We start from the raw sequence: 21,178 nt of genomic DNA, 5'->3' as shown, positions 1-21,178 counted from the left end.
GGAAGTGCAAAGCTTGTTTATAAAAAGGCATATCAGACACTGTATATCAATTTGATCCATCAAAATGTCATCTTTTTTCAGGAAATAAAATGAAGTTCCTTCATAAAAAGAACTAGAAACACTTTATTGTGAAACCAAAAACTGTGGACATTTCCTGCAAATGCTACATCTGAAGACCTAACACGGCTAAGTCACGTATGTTAAGATGTGCCTGTTGTGTTGACTCTGACGTTCATATTTATGTACATATTTATGAAAGTGCTGTTAATCTCACACGTAGCTCTGTTGTTACCTTTCCTGGTACTTTGTATATGAAACTAGAGAAATAAACGTATGGTACTGAGAGTATGAATGGTTATATTGCAGAATAACCTCCACCCTTAGAGATAACTGTGTTGAGATGGATGAGATGGATGAATGGAAATTTGACAGGTGGATGTACAGTGGCTCTGTGTAGTATTTAACGCTAGAATTTCTCCATGAACTGTATTTTGTGCATTTATTAACACATGAAGAGTATAATTACCTTATTTACAAAAAAAAAAAAAAATCAATAAAGTTTTTCTGTAAATTTCTCATTCTGCTTTAATGAACTACTTTGTCCCAAAATGTTTAGGACCATAGAAGCAGACCATAGCTTTCTGTGACTATCTGTTAAGTGAAGATATTTCCTACCCTTTTAGTCTGGCCTTTCTGTGTTTAAAATAGCAGTAATGAATAATACACTGGGAATGTTTTGAAACTTGACACATTTTTGCTATATTAAAGAAACAAATATACAAATCCTGAAAAGGTCATATGTGTATGTCAATCCATAGCCAGTGTCTGGAGAAAAATTGCAAAAATTATATTTTTATTTGTTAACCTGAACTAAATGAGATCCTTATTCAACAAGCCTTCCGCAGACTTTGTTCATTGCATAAAATGCAATATTCTTTTCTATGCGTAACATTTTAAATGCACAATAAAATTCCTTAAATTGCATTTAATTTCTAGAAAGAAGTTACTATATATTCAGTCTTTTCTTATTTTCTTTGTTTCCAAAAACCTCTCTTTAAACTGAGCAAGTAAAAAAACTAAAATAAAATAATTTGCATTTAAAAAAAAAAAGAAGAAAAAACTACAATTCTATATAAAACATTTTTATAAATGTTTTGCATTTAATGCAATCTACGTCGCAGTCCACTCCCCATTGGCAGGTATTGAAGATGCTTTCTGGTAAGAACAGTCTCAAACAATTCTATCAAAGCCACTGAGAGCAAGTGCAGACCGACATCTTTCTCCATAAGTGCCACAGAGGGTGCCACAACAAAGGTGTCTCGTAGCACTACCGAGAAAAATATGACAGTTCAGTAAAGCCAGCAGTCAAATGGAAACCCAGAGTGATTTCTTCTTGACAGAACCTGTTCAAAGCTGTGAAGGAAATTGTAGGTAAAATAAAAGCAGTTGAATTGGATACCATAGAATACATATAATAATTGCATACCAAATACTAAATCATACAAATAGGCCTACTAATAAATCATATTTGTAACACTCTCTGAACACTGTATTAGCTATACATATATTTATGGATAAAAATGGCAGTATAAGTGACCCGGATAAAACAATTTTGGCTTTTCCAATTTTATGGGATTATGTGATGGATAAAGAAATGTAATAATGGGAGTAATAACTGACAATATTTATCTCTGAACAGCCCTGAATGTGCTCTGTACAGGACACCCAGACTTAAAACTGTGGCATGTATAATCTCAGAGAATTTCACAAAAATATAATGTACTCATGTGCAACAGAACGCTTTCTATACTGTCCACTGCTGAAAGTAAATCAATTTAACGTGGGGTAACATGGGAAATCTTCTATCTATAATCGTTATTCCCTCGCCTGTAGTACAAGAAAACTGAGACAAAGGCGACATCTGCTGGATTGGATGCAAGCGACATTTAAAGGTAAAGAACTTCAGTGCGCAACGCAGGGTGCGTATCACGAAAAAACCCAGGAGGTGAATGACAGGACTGATAATGCGCTCGCTGTCGTTACAACTTTGATTACGTGGCGCTTATTCAGACATCTTCCACGCATGGCAGATCTCCTGGAGACTGGACAATGAAACTTGTGCATCTACACTATAGATGCATGAACAATTTTGCCTTTTGACAGTTGCAGTGCTTAAACGATAGAGGGGATACAATCAAACGCGTGTAAGAAATATAGTCTCCAGGGGTGGAAGGACTTTAAAATATATGGTGATAGGATGCTATTTAGTCACTAAAGCATTGCTGAAATCGCTCTAAGCTTCCAGGCGCCGAAGAGGAGGAGGAGGATGGTTTTTGGATTTGTGCCTCTTCAACAGAAGCAAGGTGCGGTTCAAACTCTCATGATGTGTGCATGTGTTCATCACCATTTCATTTGACATCGTCGGTGTGTGGTTATGCTAAGTAACAATCTATATTGTGCTAAACATGAATGTTTGTGCAGGATTTTGTGGAGTCCCATCCCATCTGTGAGGTGTGCGAGAAGATTCTTCCAAAAACGCAGAGGTGTAGAGTGCGGATTTTGACATATTGCAACTTACACATGTGCTTACGTGTATCTTATCATGTCAATGAAGTATTTAAAGCGTCCGTATGTTTCCTCAGTGTGCGTTTTTAGGTATTTCTATTTTGTTGTAATTTTAAATAGCCTATTACATGAACAATTAGGGGAATTTTACAGAAACAACCTTTTATCACTCTGTGTCTGCCGAATAACACGAATTAATTTAGTTCAGTAGTTATTTGCCATTCATATGTGACGAGTTACTGTAATTTACAGTTTAAAATATAAGTTATATTAATGCAATCAGATTGATTTCAACCATTCTGATTGATTGTCCGATTTGTGAAAATTATACTGCGTCCAGCTGTGCAAGTATGAATTTGAGCTCTTAAGTCTGTTAAATTGTTTAATGCAACTTAAATGTAAAATGTAATAGCTTGCTACGCAAGCTGTATTTTGGTTATGGTAAAACTAACGCTAGAATATTGTTCTGCTGGTATATTTCTGTAGGTCTATAAAGTTATCCTCTGTGACTTGTGGATCAAAGTGGTGGCCTGTCGAAGTAGCTTAATCATAAACCATAATTTACTGTACTGGAATACGCGTGCGCAGCATAGAGTTGTTATGGTTACCTCTTTAAGGCAAACGCAAATTTAGTATTTTAGCATCGATGTGACAACATACGCGCTGTGACTTAAATTCTAGACTCGTGTGAAAGCCATTTTAAAACAAAATACTTATTATAGGCCTATCTCTACTTGTATGAAAAAATAAACTTTAATGAAAATGTTCTAGACCCCCATCCCACCATTCCGAAAAGTTTTTACTTCCTTTGTTGATAAAGATCTACTTTATTTTTATAGTCTGTGTATAGATCTATATATCTATAGAGATATCACTGGATTATGTTTTTTTTTCTCAAAATGTTTTATTTCATTTTTTTCTATGTAAATATTCACGTTCCTTTTTCAGTGTTTCCTTTTCGTTTTCATTGTCACCTGTTAGAATGATACTGACTCCTTTTGAAATCTTTCTTCCCAAATGCATGATAACTTTTTTTTTATTACAACCTTTTTTAATTTTCGCACTAAATCATGTGACACTCAACGGTTTGGTTATTTGCATCTTGTTTAAAGGGACATCACATCATTGCACTATGCTACAATCAAATATTCTGTCAAACTAGAACAATGACTGCATATTTACACATGAAAAGGAAATAATCATCTTAGATGCAAAAACTGATAATTGGCTATAATAAACATTCACTTGCAATGAGTGAAGACATAATGAATTGAATATTCTGTACTGAGCCATTACCATCTGCTATGGGCAAATCTGCCATTCCCCTGTCTTGATCTCATAACCAGGGATGCTAATGGATGTTACTGAGGTGTTCTTCCAGGGGAGGAACCTCCTCTCAAGTTTCTATTAATGTATTTCCTCTAGAGATGACTTTGCTTGCTCAGGCAGAAAGATACTCGTGCTGAATCCACTTACTGGAGAAAAGGAGTCATCTTTTGTAGTAGGACCAGAGAGAGAGAGAGAGAGAGAGAGCGTGAGCTTTTGTTTTAAAAGCCAAATGGAGTGGCATGGAAGGCAAGGCGGGAGATGCAGACAAGCCTGTCTGCCCGAAGAACAAGAGAAAGACTGGCTGGGTAGACTAATTGTGTTTTAAAGTGGGTCTGTGGGTACACAATGGGGAATCGGATGGTTTTAAGCTCCCATGAGCAGCTCTAGAGAAAGAGAGAGTTGTCAGATTTGTAGGTCAGGCTGCAGGGGTTGTTGTCAGGCAGACTCACGGTGGTAGAGGTGCTTTCTTAGAGGGGATCCACACGACACTGATGTCAGTTCGGGTTACATGCGGTTTCATTAGTTCCCTCCAACCCTGTTTGCCTGCCCACCTGCCTTATGCATTGGTTGTTGAACATATCCTACCTGCGAAAGATTTGGAGGAAGTTGTGCTTCCAAATTCTTTCGAGAAAAGCAAGCAAGTGTGATAGGATCATAATTGATTTCACACTTTGCAGGGCATTGTGTGAGCACATCTCAATTCCCATCTGCTCCTGGACAAGGCTGACCCGGTTTCAGCGTGTTTCGTGGGAGCAGGCCCGGTCCGGAGGGACCTGTCCCTTACTAGTGCTGATCTAAGGAAACAAGGAAGGAGGGCACCAACGTGTTCCCTCATCCCCGATCCATCTCACACCCTTCGCCTGCGCAATTCTCTTAAATATTGTAGGTCATCTGGCATCTCTCCCCTTCCATTTTTGGCAACAAGGGCTGCTGGGGATATTTTGTCCCAGAAAAAAAAATAATTACCAGCCCTCCCTAATTCCCAATTATTATGAACAGGCTTATTTAAGAAGAAAGATCATGGTGGCTGTCAGAGGGAAGGATTCGGGATCCGAGCAGCTGAAGGAAGCCAGTGAGGAGAGCTACGAAGCGGCCACGGCTGAGGGCACACTCGGGAGTCTACTCCGCTGGGGTTAAAGAGTGCAGTGTGCACTACTTCCTGCCGCAGGTAGAGCTGTCACAGTGTGGTGTGGAGCTCTAGCTGTGTCATAGGCTTGCCGTGTCCTTGCTGCGAGAGCTGCTCTGCTGGATATCGCAATCGTTCTCACACGCACACGCAGAGGAATCTATATCCCGCCATCGGCATGGAGAAGGTAAGACGTTTCTGCACTCAATTTTCAGGAAGATTCTGCAAGCTAGAATCTGTGAGATATTAATTGCCTTTGATTTGACACCGAGGTAATCAGCGAACTGCAGCTTGTTATGACACACAGATGACGCATGATGTGTTATTGTTTTGCCAGTTATGCTTTTTGGGAATAATAATGCGAAAAATGCAAATGCGAATATTTCTGGCGTCCTTTGAACAGGCGGATTTGCTTTCTATTTGAGTCATTAAAGCACAGCAAGTGCAGGGATCAGAATGAATACTTTATATTGTCTTTCACGACAACAGTGCTTGGCTTATGAATATTAAATCCCAGTGGACAGCTTGAGTAGTTTTAAAGTGAAAATTCATCCAGAAAAACCAAACCTGACTTTATATCCGTGCAGCACGAAAGAAGATATTAAAAGTCAACAGGGTCGAAAAAAAACATTTTCATTGTTTTCAGATTTCAAAATGTCATCTTGTGGTATTTTGAAGTGCTGCTTGAGATATTTAAAGATGCTGCTTCAGTTTTTGCATGCTAGATTAGTTGTTGTGGAGGTGAGACGCCTACTCATTTGTGGCTGACAGATGTGTCAGCAAACCTGTTCTATTAGAATTAAAAGAAATCCAATTCATTTTAAATGTATCTGCAGTGCTGTTCTGAGTGTTCAGAGCCCAGGATGGCACAGAGCTTGTGCACCTTCTGCAACAAGTGGCTGTGTTTCCAGTGCACAGACTTGCATCAGCATGAGAGAAGCTCCACTCAAACCTTTGACCTGCAGCACCAGCCGCGAGACCCTCCATCACCGTCTGAAATAGGCAAGAGCATTTTTCTTTTACCGATCTGTAATTACTTTCCTCTTTCAGCTCAGGTCGGCTGTCTGCGTGCACATTTCTGCTCTTGGCCACCGGACATTATCAGCTCTGCACGATATTTTTCCAACCCCTCCTCTTTAACTCAATGAATAATGCATTTTATAATTATCCTGTGATGTATTGTAGTGTTGTGTTTTTTTTATGTGACCCACTTTCTAAAAACTGATTCTCTCTCAGCAAACGCAGCACAATTTTGGCCAGCCTGTCCGAGGCTGGCTTTCTTTTGTCGATACTCCTTAGCTTTCTCTCAAGATTCTCTGAAATCCACTTAATGCATGATAACGGCACCACAAGTCCTCACACAAAATGAAAGATGGAGTGATAAAAGAGCATAAGAAGAAGAAAGAGTGGTAGAGTGTGAGAGAAACAGAAGTGCGGGTGTGAGGCAGGATGTGGTCGGTCACCAGTATGCACTGAGGCAGTGGGAGCTCTTCAGTGTTGGAGCCTGTGGTCTCGTACTTTAACACATCTCTCCCTGTGCAATGTGTCAGCGTGTCTCTGTCTACCCTACACTGTCACAGCCTCAGCCGGCCGGCACTTCTGATGGACAGACTGTATATCCAGTGTGACAGGTGCTGTCGGTTGAGCTCCTTCACTTCTGCATTCTGCCTGACTAACTCTCTCTGCTCACAGAATTATGAATGCAAAGGGACTATTCAAGTAATAATGGTTTATTTAGATTAGGATTTTTGCTACAATGGAACGGAAATGAGAATGTTTTATTTATTTGTTTACGCCTTTTGCTTCAGCCCAGGTTAATGCAGATGTCTTTATTCAAAGAAATTAATTTCTTGAAAAAAAAAAACTTTGCCAGGCATCTCTGGTGTTTTCTTTTGGGGTTTATTTGTATATCTAAAACATTTAATTGTAATTTATTTTATTTTTAATAAAAAAAAAACTATGAATGTATTGTCATTTAACGTACATTTTATAGATTTTTTTTAAATAATAAAAAAGTAACAAAATAATTATTATTAAGTAAAATAAAATGAAATGTTAATGTGTTTTTATCCTGATATTTTTAAAATTAATTCATACATGAAAGCCATATCTATTACTTTATTTGGCTCTTCAAATGCAAAAATGTATTATTATTATTAGTTTTATTTTATTTTATTATTTATAAAAAAAACAAAACAAAATATATATATATATATATATATATATATATATATATATATATATATATATATAAAATAGAATAAATAATAAGGTAATTAGTAACTTGTCTTGGTATGTAGTTGTCTTGAACATAATTCTAATGTGATAGTTTAAAAATGAATTATTTTTTACATTTTTTAGTTTGCATGATCATGTAAAATTAGCATTTTGATGTGATATTCTAAAAATAAATGTAAAATAAAATAGTTAAAAACCCGTCTGTTTATGTAGTTTGCAGGATCATGTAAACTTAGCATTCTGATGTGATATTGTTTTTAATGTCCAGTGCAAGGTGGGTGTGAAATGTGGGCCATTCTGAAGGCACATGTGAAAGCAGTATCTGTTACTTTATAGAGTTACATTCCTCATGTTGGCAGGGCTTTTAATGAGACACTAACCGATTGATCAAAGCTCTGCTGTGTTCCATTTTTGTCTCTTTTACTTTTGCTGGAAAAATGATGCGTTTATACGTCCAGAAATATTTATAAGGACTTCGAAGTGCTTTGTTTCTCCACTAAAAATAAATGAAGCTAGCATAGAGAGTGACTCACCGAGGTGAAGTGAGGTTTTATATCGGTCAAAATGATTTGAACATACTTAAAGCCTCATTAAACCTGCAGGACTCGGACAGATTCCACGTGCTCATATTAACACATTTGTTTTTTCCAGCATTTTTCCATCGTAAGCTTTCTTTTAAATATTTGATTCTTGATTACAGATAATGTGTTCTTAATGGGAATCGGCTAATTAGGCCTCATTTCCTCTCTTCTGTTGTCTTGCGGGTCTCAGGAGCCGGTTGCTGCGGGCATGCAGTTGTCATGTGTCCTCTCCATAAACAGGAGCCTCTGGAACTCCTGTGTGAAACGTGCGACCTCTTGGCCTGTAACATCTGTCACCTGTCCGCCCACAAAGACCATCGGTATGCAAAGAGGACACATACCCACTGCCACGCATGGCCACGTTCACAATGCTCTTGTACACATGCAATCACTCCCTCTCTCATACGCTTCTCTAAACACAAATAGAACAGGTGGCCACTTTCTAATGTATCAACAAATATGCTATCGAGCATATTGTGTGTAAACGTTAAAAGTCAAAGGTGTTTCACTGGCTCCTGGTTTCTAATCTTTAGACTGGTGCATGTTGGGAAGGCTCTGCAAGACCAGCGCTGGCTCCTGCAGAACCTCATGGCCCGAGTGGAGGAGAAGAGATCTGGTGTGGAGAGCACCGCTAAACAGATCCAGGGCAGGTGAGATGAGATGAACTCCCACCTATTCCACCTCCACGATGCTGCTAATGTTAGCGTTAATGCTAGTTAAACAGAGCGTGTCCATTACTCATCTGAAATGTGAGCAGCTGGGATTATTAAGACAACCAGCATAGTTTAAATAAAGCATAATGACGTTGACAAGATCCATTGCTTCCTTCGAATGATTTAGGCAGATGTTCAAGCATCCAGATGTTTTATCCTCCCTCAACCATCTTCCCGTTCGTTTTTCTTTCCTTTTGTCCAGGCTCCATGGTATAAAGATCACGCAGAGGAAGGCAGAGAACCAGATAAAAATGGCTAAGATGATTATGATGAACGAGCTTAACAAACGGGCCAACCTATTAATAGAACAACTAGAGGTAATGACTTTTTCCCTAGTTTCCCCCTCCGTCTTTTCTGTGCCGTTCCAAACGTATTCATCTCCAAACATCCATGGATGTAGTGGTGATGGAGCGTGCGGGACAGAACGTCTTCTGAGCAAATCATGCAAAATAGGCAGATTCTGCCAAGTAGCGACAAGCAGATGGGGATCTTAGGAAAAGTAGTGAGCAGTGTCTTCCGGTTGCAGAGTATTTCCAGTGATTTCAAGCAGCGTCTGGAGGACCAGCTGCAGGGGGCCATAGAGCTGTGCAGTCAGCTGGAGCACGTGAGGAACTTCATTACCTGGGCTACAGCCCACCACAGACGCAATCCACTGCTATTCAGCAAAGAGCTGGTAGGATTTTCTCCTGTCCAAGTGGGCTTCAGATGTTAAGATTCCTGGCAGCTGCCTGCTACATTTCTGGCAGGTCTTAAAAAGTTGTCTGCACTATTAGTTTAAAGCAGCTTCACCTCTTTTTTTTTGCAGCTGCATTTAGAACTAGCCTTAATAATTTTCTTGCAAACTTAAAAATAGAGAGACAGTGCAGAAAGAGTTTCAGTTTCACTCCCAGAATTGCATGCAGTATTTATAACTCGATGTCTCTGTAATCATGAGGTTTGATCTATAATTCATTTGTCAGATTGCTCTTCAGATGCAGCAGTTATTGGAGCCACTGATGCTCTCAGAGGCTTGGACCCCGTTGAAAATCAAGTTTAACTGGGATGCCAGCTTCTGGACCAAGCAGATGTCCACTTTAGGTAAACTGAGCTATTGGACAATGCCATTAGATGGCTATTTTTATAACTTTTATAAATGCTGTGTTCTTCATACAAGGATAATGTCAAACTAGATTTGCACATTCCAGGAGGGAAATTCCTGTGTTTTCAAGCCCTCAAAAACTGGTATTAAAGTTAACGACGAGCTTAGGGTTTAGACTTTGGTTCTGTGTAAATGAAATTTGGTTGCAGTGTAAAGGTGGCAATAAAATGAAAGATAAGCCAATCACAGTGCCTTATGCAAAATATCATAATGCCATCATCACTTCTGTTCATTTAAAATGGAGAACATTGTAACTAACACTGTCAGTCGGACATTTTAAAATGCTTTTAATCTTTAAACGTCTTAAAAAATGTTATGGTTATGTTATGGTTTTTATGAAAATATTCTTTCAATTTATTCATGTCATAATTCATGAATTTCACTAGCATCACATTTAATTTTAACAAAAATATTTTAGTTGATCATAGTGCAGTATCAACAATATATAATAAAAAATAATCAAATAAATATATATATATATATAAATCTGTCTTTGGATAATAAAAAATTAAAAAAAATTATATAAAGTGATAATGAAGACGCTAATATATATTTATTATCACTGAACACATAAAAATACCTTTCTTAATGTTTTTGCCACTAGCACAAGAAAACTAGTGTTTTACTAGTGCAGAAGAAAAAAATTAGGAATATCTGTAGCTATGCAAGCACAGCAATGATTCTTTCTTGCTTTAGGTCAACTTGTTGTTGAAGGTGGAAGTCGTCCATACCCAGAGGTTGTGGGTCATCCTAGTATCCTGCGACCCCAGACTGTCCCATGCATAGCAATGCCTCCTCTGTGCCATGGGGTGCGGGAACCTGGCTGCGCCTGCCAGACCTTCTGCCAGCCCCCGCTCTGCTGTCTTCACTGCAGACCTACTCAATCCGTCCCTTTGGATAAATTCCCTTCCCAGTGTCCTCAGGCCGCCAGGCAGAGCTCCCCGCCATCTCTTCACAGCTGCTGGGAGGCTGATGCATCTCTCCCGGTGCATCCACCTGGAGCTCACCCTGGATCTGACCCCGTCCAGCATGGAACCAGCTCTGCTTCACCTCGACAGCCTGTTGGAGCCAACAACCACCCGTTGCCTGAGCAGCTCCTTGCTAGTTCCAACCAGGCTGCCTTGAATGGGAGAAACCCTGCACTAGGCCAGCCTCCCTGTGAAAGAGGGCAAACATCTGCACCCCAAGCAGCTACAGGTCATGAAGCATCACCAAACAAAGAGCTGCCACACGTCCGTAATCAGGCTCAAGTGCAGATGACCACAGAAACCAGCAACCAGCCCATGATTGAACTGCAGCCTATCATTGCTCGCATCAATGACGGCAGGGTGAGTTTCATTAATGTGTTGTTTCTCTGTCCTTTGCAAAGCAATACCTTTGCTCTCATTGTGCTCAATACTGACCACAGTCCTCAGGCCTTGGTGCTCTTTAGTGCTTGCAAAGTTTGCATGTCAACCACACCGTTAACTGGTTCACACCACAAGTCCTAGCAGATGAAAAGGCCATCGAGCGGCACTGCAAATGTGCTCAAGCATTGGAAGAGGGCTCAAGTGTGGGGTCCTTACAGTATACTGACTTTCACTTTGGTAGTTGATTATTTGTTTTTCAGTGTCAAGATTTTAGGTTAAAACTTATATGAATGAATGAATGGAAAGTATACATTTTCAGCGAAGTGACAGGTCTTTTTTTATTTTATTTATTATTATTATTAACCATGACTATTGCTAATCATCTAGTAGCATTTATGCAAGTCATTTCAATTGTCCTGCAGTGCTGCAAATGAGGTGGTGTCCCCATGACAGTGGCTCACAAACAGGAGGCCGGGGCACACTAGAGGTCTTCAGCAAACTTCTAAGGGGAACTAAAAATGGCTTAAAATAATTTAAATTAAGAAAAAAAAAACCAACAACAATTAAAATAAGCTAAAACATTTAAATGCACTAAATATTTCTTATTCTAATTCACCCCCTAAAAAGAAGTTTTCTTTAAAAACACTTGAAATCTCTGGTATATGAGGTAGCCTAATAATAACAATAAAATTGGTAGACCTGGAAAAGTGTAAATTAATCAAATACATGGGCAATTTTTTGATATAATAAACATTTTCATACTTAGGCTAAGTTAAACTATTTTATCTGGTAATAATTATAAGCAAAAAATGTAGTAAACATTTTTTATGCTGTATGAGGTCATAAAAATGACGTAATTAATCAGTAATGAAAATAATTTAGTATCATATATTAAGTATATTATATTAGTATTATTATTGATTATTATTTTAACTTTTGTATTTAAACTTGCATACCGTATATTGGATAATAATAATAGTATTCATAATATATGTGTGTGTGCGTGTGTGTGTGTGTCTGATTGAAGTATTATATAAAAGATTATTAATTATTAAAGAAAAAAGTTTTAGGTTAAGCACGCGCCACACTTCTGACATGCTATCACACTGCTTACACTGTCACATTTTATGTCAACCACCCATTTACTGTCATTGCTATTTCGTCTTTTTATGTTTTTTTGCTATTTCAGTTCAGACCTGTTGTGCTTGTGCTTTAAGTGTATTTGGAGTGGATGACAGCGTGAGAACAGTAAACTCAACATCGAAACGAGCTCCACCGCTCTCAATATTAATTTAGAAAGAGGAAATTGAATCATTCCAGGCAGCATCATCTCTATTTATGTGGCTGTAATGTGTTTTCTTCTTGACAGCTGCTGACAGCACCTCTGCAAGCAGATGGTGTGACACAAACTGTGGTGTGAGCTCAGAAACAATTAAGACCACAAAATAACACGCTCACACACACACACACACACACACATAAACTCGCCCTGCTCAGCAACCGCTCCTCAAGCTGTATTGGATGAGAACCAAATCAGGCGTTAGAAGTTATTATTAGTTCTCTTGATGTCAGTATTTTGATGAATCTTCCCAGGACAAACACCAATCAAAATCAGTTTCCCTGTAAGATTTGGCACTCCAGAGGCAAATTAGTCTAATATATATATATTTTTTAATGTATCATCTTCAGCCCATAACTGTGACATGATTAAAGGGAAGGAAAAAAGCGCTTGGGTGCAACCACATATTTACTTAACCTGGCATTAATGAGAAGCTAGGGGAATTGAAGGAGCCGGCTGTTGCATTTTTCTTCATCTCGCTGTAGAGCCCACACGATTACCTTTAAAGTCTCTGAGACCTCCTACCTTCTCTCCGCTCCCACACATGCTTGCAAGACACACTCTCCACAGCTCAATTCATTCCACCCTCTCCTCCTGGGCTTCTATCAGGTGAGTTTTTTAATCCTGAGGTAATTAAGAGAGAGAAAAAAAAACAAGAGAGGGCTAGAAGTCAGATGAAGGAGGGGCTACGTCGAGTGTTCGGGCTGCTGCCTTCAACTCTGACATTTGTCGTGTTAGTGAAAGACGCAGTCGCTTGGGCATTTCTACAACTTCTCGCATTAGTGAAACGATGACAAGAGAAGAAGAGGGCCGTGGAGGAGAGGAAGTCTAATCTCTGATGTGTTAATGCTGCTTATTCAAAGAAGCCTTCCAAGCCCCAGATGTGGGATTTACATACGATAATTGGTGGTGTAACCAAGTCATATATTATCAGGAGAATTATTTTGTAGCGTACGGAGTTGTGGCACTTTTCTCTCTGTGTTTTAAAGATGTGATTGTTAAGCGTAGCTAGTGTGCATTGTCACACTCAAGGTTATTGTTGCTCACCTTCATGTTCTCTGTTGTCACTGTTGCTATGGTTGTAGTGTGCCGCATATGCTGTCAAGATCACTTTTAGCCTGGTGCTGCGCTAATGAGACTTTGGCTCTCTTCCGTAGAGATCCTCGGTGCTGGAGATGTTCACACGGGCTCAAGGCCGAGGAGATGATGGCCAGAAACGTTCCAGTTCAAAGAAGGCGACCAGGTCTCAGAGCACCTCAAAAGGACCCAGAGGACCTCGTAAAAGGCTTTGTAAAGACAGGCCAACCAGGGCTGATCATAGCCTGGCAACAGTGGCTGGGGACCAGGGATGCACAACGCAGCAGGTACACTTTCTATATATGTGGCAAGACAAACATAGCCTCTTTTCACAGCGATGCCACAGAATTTTTTTGGGGTTGCTTCCCCAAAGAACCTCTCAGTGAACAGTTCTTAAAAGAACCACCAACATTTAAAAATCTAAAGGACATTTTACCACTATAAAGAACCTTTAGTGTTATGAAAAGGTACCGGGATGTTAAGATTTTTCATGGAACCATCAATGTCAAAATTCGAACTTTTAGTTTAAGAGTGTACACATGGAGACTTGTGTTAGTGAAGTGGTTTATAACCAGGCATTTATTTTTAAAAACAACAATTTGACTCCTTTTCAATTCACTCCTAAATAATGTATTTACGTTTTAATTCTAAGTATTTTAATTGTATGTTTGATCCGTGCACACTTTCAATTTCCACAAATTAAATAAATAAATAAATAATTGATTCAAAATTTCACATTTAATTCAATGTGTTTCTATTTCTTTGTAATTAATTATGAAATGTACTATCAAGAGAGTGAAAATTCTTTTACCACCTATTTTTTTTTTTTTTCAGTGTGAAATACCATGGTGTAGTCCTAATGTAAAACACGGACTCCACAAACTTTTTTGAAAACATATTTCTAAAGATAAGAATAGTACATTGGTATGAATAATTCACTATATTAATATTAATTGACATTGATAAAATGCTCTTGTCCTGAATTGCTTTTCGTCCCTGTTCCTTTTAAAGTTCATTTAAAACATTCATTCTCTCTGTCATACAGTGCAAAACACCTTTGTTCCAGCGCACACAGCTCTGTTACTTGCCTTTTAAGGGATAAACCAGATGATGCACATCAAATGAGATAACTGTTGTCTTGGAAACAGTTTCTTTAACCTCTTTCTGTTTGAGAACAAATTAGATGCAGCAGCCCACATAACTGATTGTATTCAGCTTAACAAGTTCACTGTTGGCTCACATTCATATTCGCTGACTTAGTCTGCATGCTGCTGTCGTGACATCACTGCATCCATTACCTGTCATCAAAGTGGCAGTGTTTCATAACTTTGATTTTACTCATTGCTTCTTCTATTTCAGCAGATCTGTGCACGACTCGATGCTTCTGAGATGATCATAGGACATATAAACAGTCACACTGCATCCTCTCTGACCACCTACAAGTCTGAACCAGGTTAAGAGGCCCATTATGATTTATAAATAAGCTTCTTTCATTTTCAACTTAGAAATAGAAATGCATTTCATAGTGGACTAATCGGTCTAAATGGCGTTTTCCTGGTTTCAGATAATGTATATGCATATGCCTATGAAAACAGAAGGCTGAAACCCAGAAAGAGGAAAAGACTGACTCGAAAAGATCCAGACACCAGGTAGAATAAAAAACTAAAATAAAATAAAAAGCTCCAGGTTTAATTTGCTTATTTGTAGGGGCTGCACAATTTGGGCAAAATTTTGTGATTGTATATCAATATGACCAGGGCTTGACATTAACACCCGCCAAATGCGGTAGGATTTTCCCAACTTGTCACTTTTGGTGGGTTGAATAATTGTAGTGTTTTTAAAAAGCATCTGAATTAAGCCATATTGCAGTGTGACACTACGACACTACAACTCCCATGAGTATTACATGGACACTAGTAATGCACGGGTTCAACCGTGGGTCCCGCTTTTATGAAATTATTTGGCCCGCCCCCCAAATAAAGTAAAATTTCCTTACCCGCCCCAACCTGACCCGCAGGTTATGAGGCGGCCTATTATAATTCAGCTATCAAATTGCCCAGCTATTTCACTTCAGCACCGCATTTCACACACACACGCACACGTGAGCCCATGCATATGAGGATGAGCACATGTAGCCGGTCAAGTCTCCATCCACAAACAGATGTAAGGTATTTCATTGCTCTTTAACAAGTAATCTGAACGGCCTATATATGTGAAATATTTTAAACGAGCCGTCACTAACTGAGTTTAATGCCACAGTTATGTTAGAACGCATCTCATTCTTGTTTCTGTGGTGGTGCGTCGATCTCATCACAAGGCGCGCAGTGCGGAGCGCTGTATCACTGGTGCATCAGTTCAGTTTTACTCCAAATATATGAACTTGCCTGTTTTGAATAGCCTACTTTATATTTAACGTGTTTGTTTATGTCCAATATTAGGGTTAAACTGTTGGACTTTAAAATTAAATCTACTATTGATTTTCACCGTTGACTGTTTTTGCAGATCATTTAGACTGATAACTTCTGTGTGCAGATGCGGCAAATTTGTCACAGGACGCGCGATATTAGGTGCCCTTGCTCAAGGGCACCTAAGTAGTGGTATTGGTGGACCAAGACTCAAACCCACAACCTTAGGGTTAGGAGTCAAACTCTTTAACCACTAGGCCACGACTTCCTTGTTTTGTTTTAATGACCTGATTTTAATGTTATGAGGAGTTATGTCGTTGGATGCCGGTGGAGCTATGTGGCGACATATAAAAGGTGTAACAAAACCCAGTGAGCAGACAATACACAAGAGAAAACCTGACGATGAAACAAAAAAGGAAACTTCTCAACGAAATGTGGAAGTCAAGTAGAGAATGGCTGGTATATGTATGAGAGTATTTTCACAACAACAAAAAAGTGGCTAGTAAAAATGCTGTGCGGCAAAAAAGTCAATGTCAAGCACTGAATATGACTATAAAATAATAATATTATTCAATATTTTATTATGGTTATTACTACATAAGTAAAAATACTAAACCATATAAGAAATATCATTGTTGCAATATTTCCCTGTAGAATTTTTTTTGTATTATATGAGAAACGTATATTAATAATAATAATAAATGTTACAATATTGTAAAATCTGTAAAAAAAATAATAAATAAATAAAAAATACTTATAGTCATGGATTAATAGCTTCATTTTATCATTAAAGGTATAGTTCACCTTCAGTTTCTGGTCCCCATTGACCTGCATAGTGTTTTTTTTATACTATGGAAGTCACTGGGGACCAGCAACTGAAGGTGAACTAGCCCTTGTATGGGAAGATGTAAGAATCCCAAACTCATGTGCAGCAGCATTCACTGCAGATCGAGCAGCTCTGAGACAATCCTGTCTAAAAGAACACAATGCTGCTCTAAGTCATGCATGATTTAGGTTTTACTTAAATGAATTGCTGGTCCTACAAGAAACATTGCAAATTTTTCTTGAAGGTTGAAAGGTAGAAATGTTTTTTCTTTTTTGTGTGTGTGTGTGTGTTCAACAGTGATAAAGAAGCCCCAGATGGTTCGAAGGTTCCAGTTGTGTGTCTTGAGCGACTCAAGATCCTAGTGTCACGACATCCACCACAGAACCATCAGAGCACAGACCTTTCTTCTCAAATAGAGCCTGGACTCAAACCTGAAGAAACTGTCTTCAGGGTGCTAGAGAGAAAGGTCACTTCTCAGGTATCACTTTAATGTTGATGAAATGCTTTTCTAGGATTTATATCACCTCGCAGTTCATAATAATAATTTTAATGTCCTTAAAGGGAACTTTGGATAAGGAGTCAGTTCAGACAGAGGACAGCATGTCGCACATAGAGCAGCTATCACCAGAACATCTGCCTAGCAGTGAATCATCTGGCTCACTTGACGTCTCTCAGCCTCCTGTTCAAGAATTTTGCAACATAAACCAAGAGTCCAGGGTACTAGCCATCTCCAATGATTTAGACCCTATCTTACAACCTGACACCGAAGAAATAAACTCCTCATCTGAGCTCAGATCAGCGACAGGTTCTGATTTCCAAACTGAATCCACAAGAGAGGCTGAAGCAGATGCAGATGTGGAATCGGAGCTCCTGCAGGAATCAGATCCGAGCACTGAATCCGAACTGCAGGTCGAATGTGAATCGGAATATATTTCAGAGCATTCTCCTGAATTGGTGCTCTCGGCTTCTGAACAGGAATTTGAATCAGATCCAGATTCTACGGCCGAAGTGACTCAAAATCTTGAAGCAGAGTCTGAATGGGAAGCAGAGCAGCCGGTTCTTCCACCTACCGCCGGCTCCGAGACTGTATCAGATCCTGCCGTTGAACGTCAACCTGCAGAGGAAAGCCCTGAGATAGAGAATGAAGACTTCTGTGCGGTCTGTCTCATTGGAGGAGACCTTCTCTGTTGTGATCGTTGCCCCAAAGTCTTTCACCTGTCATGCCATGTCCCTCCTCTCCATAGTTTCCCCATGTAAGCCATCATCCCTTCTACTTCACATATCAACCTGTGTCTTTACTCACTGCTGAAACTAACCTTTATCATCTCGGGCTTCCACAGAGGCGACTGGATTTGCACCCTGTGCAGGGATGTGGAGCAGCCAGAGGTGGAATCTAACTGTGAGAATGACCAGATGTCCACGGGTTCGCTGCCACCTGGGCTGTCGGCCTGTGACCAGAGGGTAAGTGAAGTGGGTGCCGCGTCTCATCTGGCCCAGTTCAGACTAATCCTGTGACCTCAGAGATCTGGGAGTCGAAATCCACAAAAAGTTCCTCCCTCAAGAGATTTACAGTCTGTCTAACCGAAGTGAAATATCTCTGTTGATGGATGACTTGTCTGCTTGATCACAGAAATGCGAGAAGTTGACGCTGCTGATCCTCAGCAACATTCTCAGCGCTCCGTTCCACGAGCCTGTCAGCCCTCTGGTGATTTTCAAATGAATATCTTATGATTTTATATTTGTAGATGATACTTTTATCTATCTTGCTATCTGTTCATTTTCTGTTTGTATTTCTTTACAGGCCCGTCATTATTATCAGATCATCAAGAAACCCATGGATTTGTCCGTCATTCGGAACAGGCTCAGCAGGACCAGCAACACACACTATCGCTCCCCGCAAGAGTTTGTGGCTGATGTCCTGCTCATGTTCAAAAACTGTGCCAAGTTCAACTACGTGAGTGGAAGGCATTATTTTGTTAATCGACCTCCTCCTAGCCATTAGTGGTGAATATTTAATAACTGATTCACATTCAAACGGCGTACTGATATAATGATTATGCATTACTTTTTTAATATCCTGTTTAATTTAGCTGAAATTAAATTTTTAATAGATTAGCCTAAAAAAATATAAAAAAACATAACTACACTCATTTGTGTTCATTCTGTGTATTTGCATTGTATAATAAATGAAGCCCTGAAAGTAAGTTTGGGAGGAGCTTGTTCATCTAATCCTGTCAATCAAATAACAAGCATGTATAAGTGGCTACTTGCAGTATCCCAATCTGTCAGCCTCCAAATCCATCAAATTGCATTCCCAAAATGATGTGGCCATGCAGTGACATGATCAGAAACAGGTTCATAAAGTCCATTTACACGCATCACTCTTAAAGGATTATGTTTGCTTGTGGCAGAAAGATAAAGATACATTTGCTTGAGAAGCAAAATTATCTGCAGATAAATGTGTTTTGCTAATATACACTACCAGTCAACATTTTTTTGAATAATTAAGATTTTTTTTCCCTTTTACGATAAGGCTGAATTTGTTGTAATTTATTATTTCGGTGGTAAAGCTTATTTTACTCCGGTCTTCATTGTCACATAATCCTTCAGAAATCATTCTAATATTCTTATCTGGTGTTCAGTTATTTAGCAGTTATTATTGGTGCTCAATCATTAATAATGGTTGTTATCATTGTGCTCTTTTTGTGGAAAACGGATTTATTTTTCAAGCATTCTTTAATGAATGCAAAGTTCAAAAGAACACCATTCATTTGAAATATAATTTTTGTAACATTATGAATGTCTTTACTTTCATAAATCCTTGCTGAATCTTTCTTTCTTTCTTTCTTTCTTTCTTTCTTTCTTTCTTTCTTTCTCTCTCTCTCTCCAGCCGGACTCAGAGGTGGCTCAGGCAGGCCACAGTCTACAGTCCTTTTTCACATCCAAACTGAGGGAGGTTTTCCCAGACCTGACCTGCCCTGTCCAGGAGGAAGAGGAGGACTCAGACAATGAGGATTATGAGGAGCTGGAGAGAGCGATGGCGACTGGATTTCCCTGGCCCGAGAGAAAAGAGCAGAGCCACAGGAAGAGGAAGAGAAGGCACTCCCTCAACTGGAGGAGAACTCACTATTAGTTGTGCCTCTATAAATATGTACAGAGACTTTTGACCTACTCGCTCTGAGTTTTCCATCCTGGGCGACTTGCTGTTTTTTTAAAAGATTCCTGTTGAAATACAGTATATGCTTTTTTCTGAGGACTAAACTCACACAATATAACCAGTTGATGTGTTCTGCTGTTATCTGTAGCTGTGGATAGGTGTTGATATAAGCCTATATCTCCAGACTTCGCCTTAGTTCTTGCACTTGTATTTATTCCTATGCTTATACTTACATTAAATTGCACAGTCAATGTTGGTGGCTGGCAACTGCGACTTAGTAAATCTATATAAACAACATTAATTGGTAATTTGCTCTAAATTACATTCTTCTTTTTATCCAAATATCTCTTATAATGAGGTACTTGTTTTACTGTGATGGTTTTATTGACCTGTAGAGGGAGCACTTCATATAGCCAGAGGCGACACATTAGTTCATATTGGACTTTTTCAGTGGCAGGATGTGACTGAAACCCATGAACCCTTTTAGAATTGAAGAAGGATATTATTAGGCGGTTGCTACACAACTGTGATGTTTTAAATTAACCTTTTAAATGTTTATTGACTAGTGAGACATATATATAAAAATTCAGGCAGATGGAACACTTTTTAGACCAGCATGTTCCTCCATGTGGTTCACATACAGGTTTGATATTTGTATGTCCTCTGAATTTTGTAATACTGGTCTTAATTGCAGAAATTGCTGTGCAGATCATGTTAAGTCCTCTTTTATTAATGCTATTTTACTATCTTTAGCTGGATTGTATTTAATCTTGAAATATATATATGTGTGGTGTAAATATGCGATTCAGACTTTGATGTTTATTTCTGCTACACAAACAACATTGCTTTTCCCTAATGGTTTTAAAATCAGACTTGAAGCTTGTTTTAATATACAGTCAGTTATGGATGAAACATAGAACCTTCAAGACATTGCTAAATATGAGTGCTTTTTTCTAAAAGCCTTTCTAGCATTATCACCGAATTGCCGGCCAGAAGTAAACTCATTTTTATCACGAATTAATCATGCAAGTAATTGCTTTTCCAAAACAACCGTAAACTCTAGCTTTGATTGAAATGTACGAAATAAGAGGTTAAAACTACATCAGGAAATTTTCAGTATGATTTCAACAAAACCAACTGCATAATTCATTTTTCCTGTGACATTTACAGTTGAAGGAAACGGACATCAGCTCAGGTAGACATGCAACAACCTCAAACTTTTCTAAAACCCTAGATAGGCATATAAACATACTCATTCAACTTTTTAACAAGTTCAGCATCAAATAGCCCTAGATTTTGAGTGTGTGTGTGATTCCGTTTGAAGTAAATGGTCCA

At 38.8% G+C, this 21,178-nt stretch overlaps 2 protein-coding genes across 5 annotated transcripts in view; both read left to right on the top strand.

Annotated features, from left to right (window-relative positions):
• Window positions 1-578, top strand: part of dennd2b (DENN domain containing 2B) — a 52,503-nt gene extending 51,925 nt beyond the window's left edge. For both annotated transcript variants that reach the window (XM_052559982.1, XM_052559981.1), the window contains exon 20: window positions 82-578. In XM_052559982.1, the coding sequence (XP_052415942.1) occupies window positions 82-116 (35 nt within the window). In that variant the 3' untranslated portion in view covers window positions 117-578. The remainder of the gene's footprint in view (window positions 1-81) is intronic.
• A 1,387-nt stretch (window positions 579-1,965) lies between these two features.
• Window positions 1,966-20,647, top strand: LOC127961058 (tripartite motif-containing protein 66). 3 transcript variants are annotated; one of them, XM_052559984.1, is made up of 19 exons: window positions 1,967-2,363; window positions 2,482-2,543; window positions 4,894-5,207; window positions 5,857-6,022; window positions 8,030-8,159; window positions 8,373-8,489; window positions 8,755-8,869; window positions 9,079-9,225; window positions 9,512-9,629; window positions 10,387-11,018; window positions 13,536-13,742; window positions 14,815-14,908; window positions 15,020-15,104; window positions 16,984-17,164; window positions 17,248-17,939; window positions 18,027-18,147; window positions 18,317-18,391; window positions 18,488-18,640; window positions 19,577-20,647. In XM_052559984.1, exons 3-19 carry the CDS (start codon window positions 5,199-5,201, stop codon window positions 19,817-19,819), a joined length of 3,285 nt encoding a protein of 1,094 aa, XP_052415944.1. In that variant the 5' UTR covers window positions 1,967-2,363; window positions 2,482-2,543; window positions 4,894-5,198; the 3' UTR covers window positions 19,820-20,647. The 3 variants fall into 3 exon arrangements, with proteins under 3 accessions (XP_052415945.1, XP_052415944.1, XP_052415943.1); XM_052559985.1 differs by lacking the exon at window positions 2,482-2,543 and having other exon boundaries at window positions 1,966-2,363; window positions 14,818-14,908; XM_052559983.1 differs by lacking the exon at window positions 2,482-2,543.
• The last annotated feature ends 531 nt before the right edge of the window (window positions 20,648-21,178 follow it).

Source organism: Carassius gibelio, chromosome B7, assembly GCF_023724105.1.
Source record: "Carassius gibelio isolate Cgi1373 ecotype wild population from Czech Republic chromosome B7, carGib1.2-hapl.c, whole genome shotgun sequence".
Classification (NCBI taxonomy): domain Eukaryota; kingdom Metazoa; phylum Chordata; class Actinopteri; order Cypriniformes; family Cyprinidae; genus Carassius; species Carassius gibelio.
This window is presented reverse-complemented; position numbering and strand designations above follow the sequence as displayed.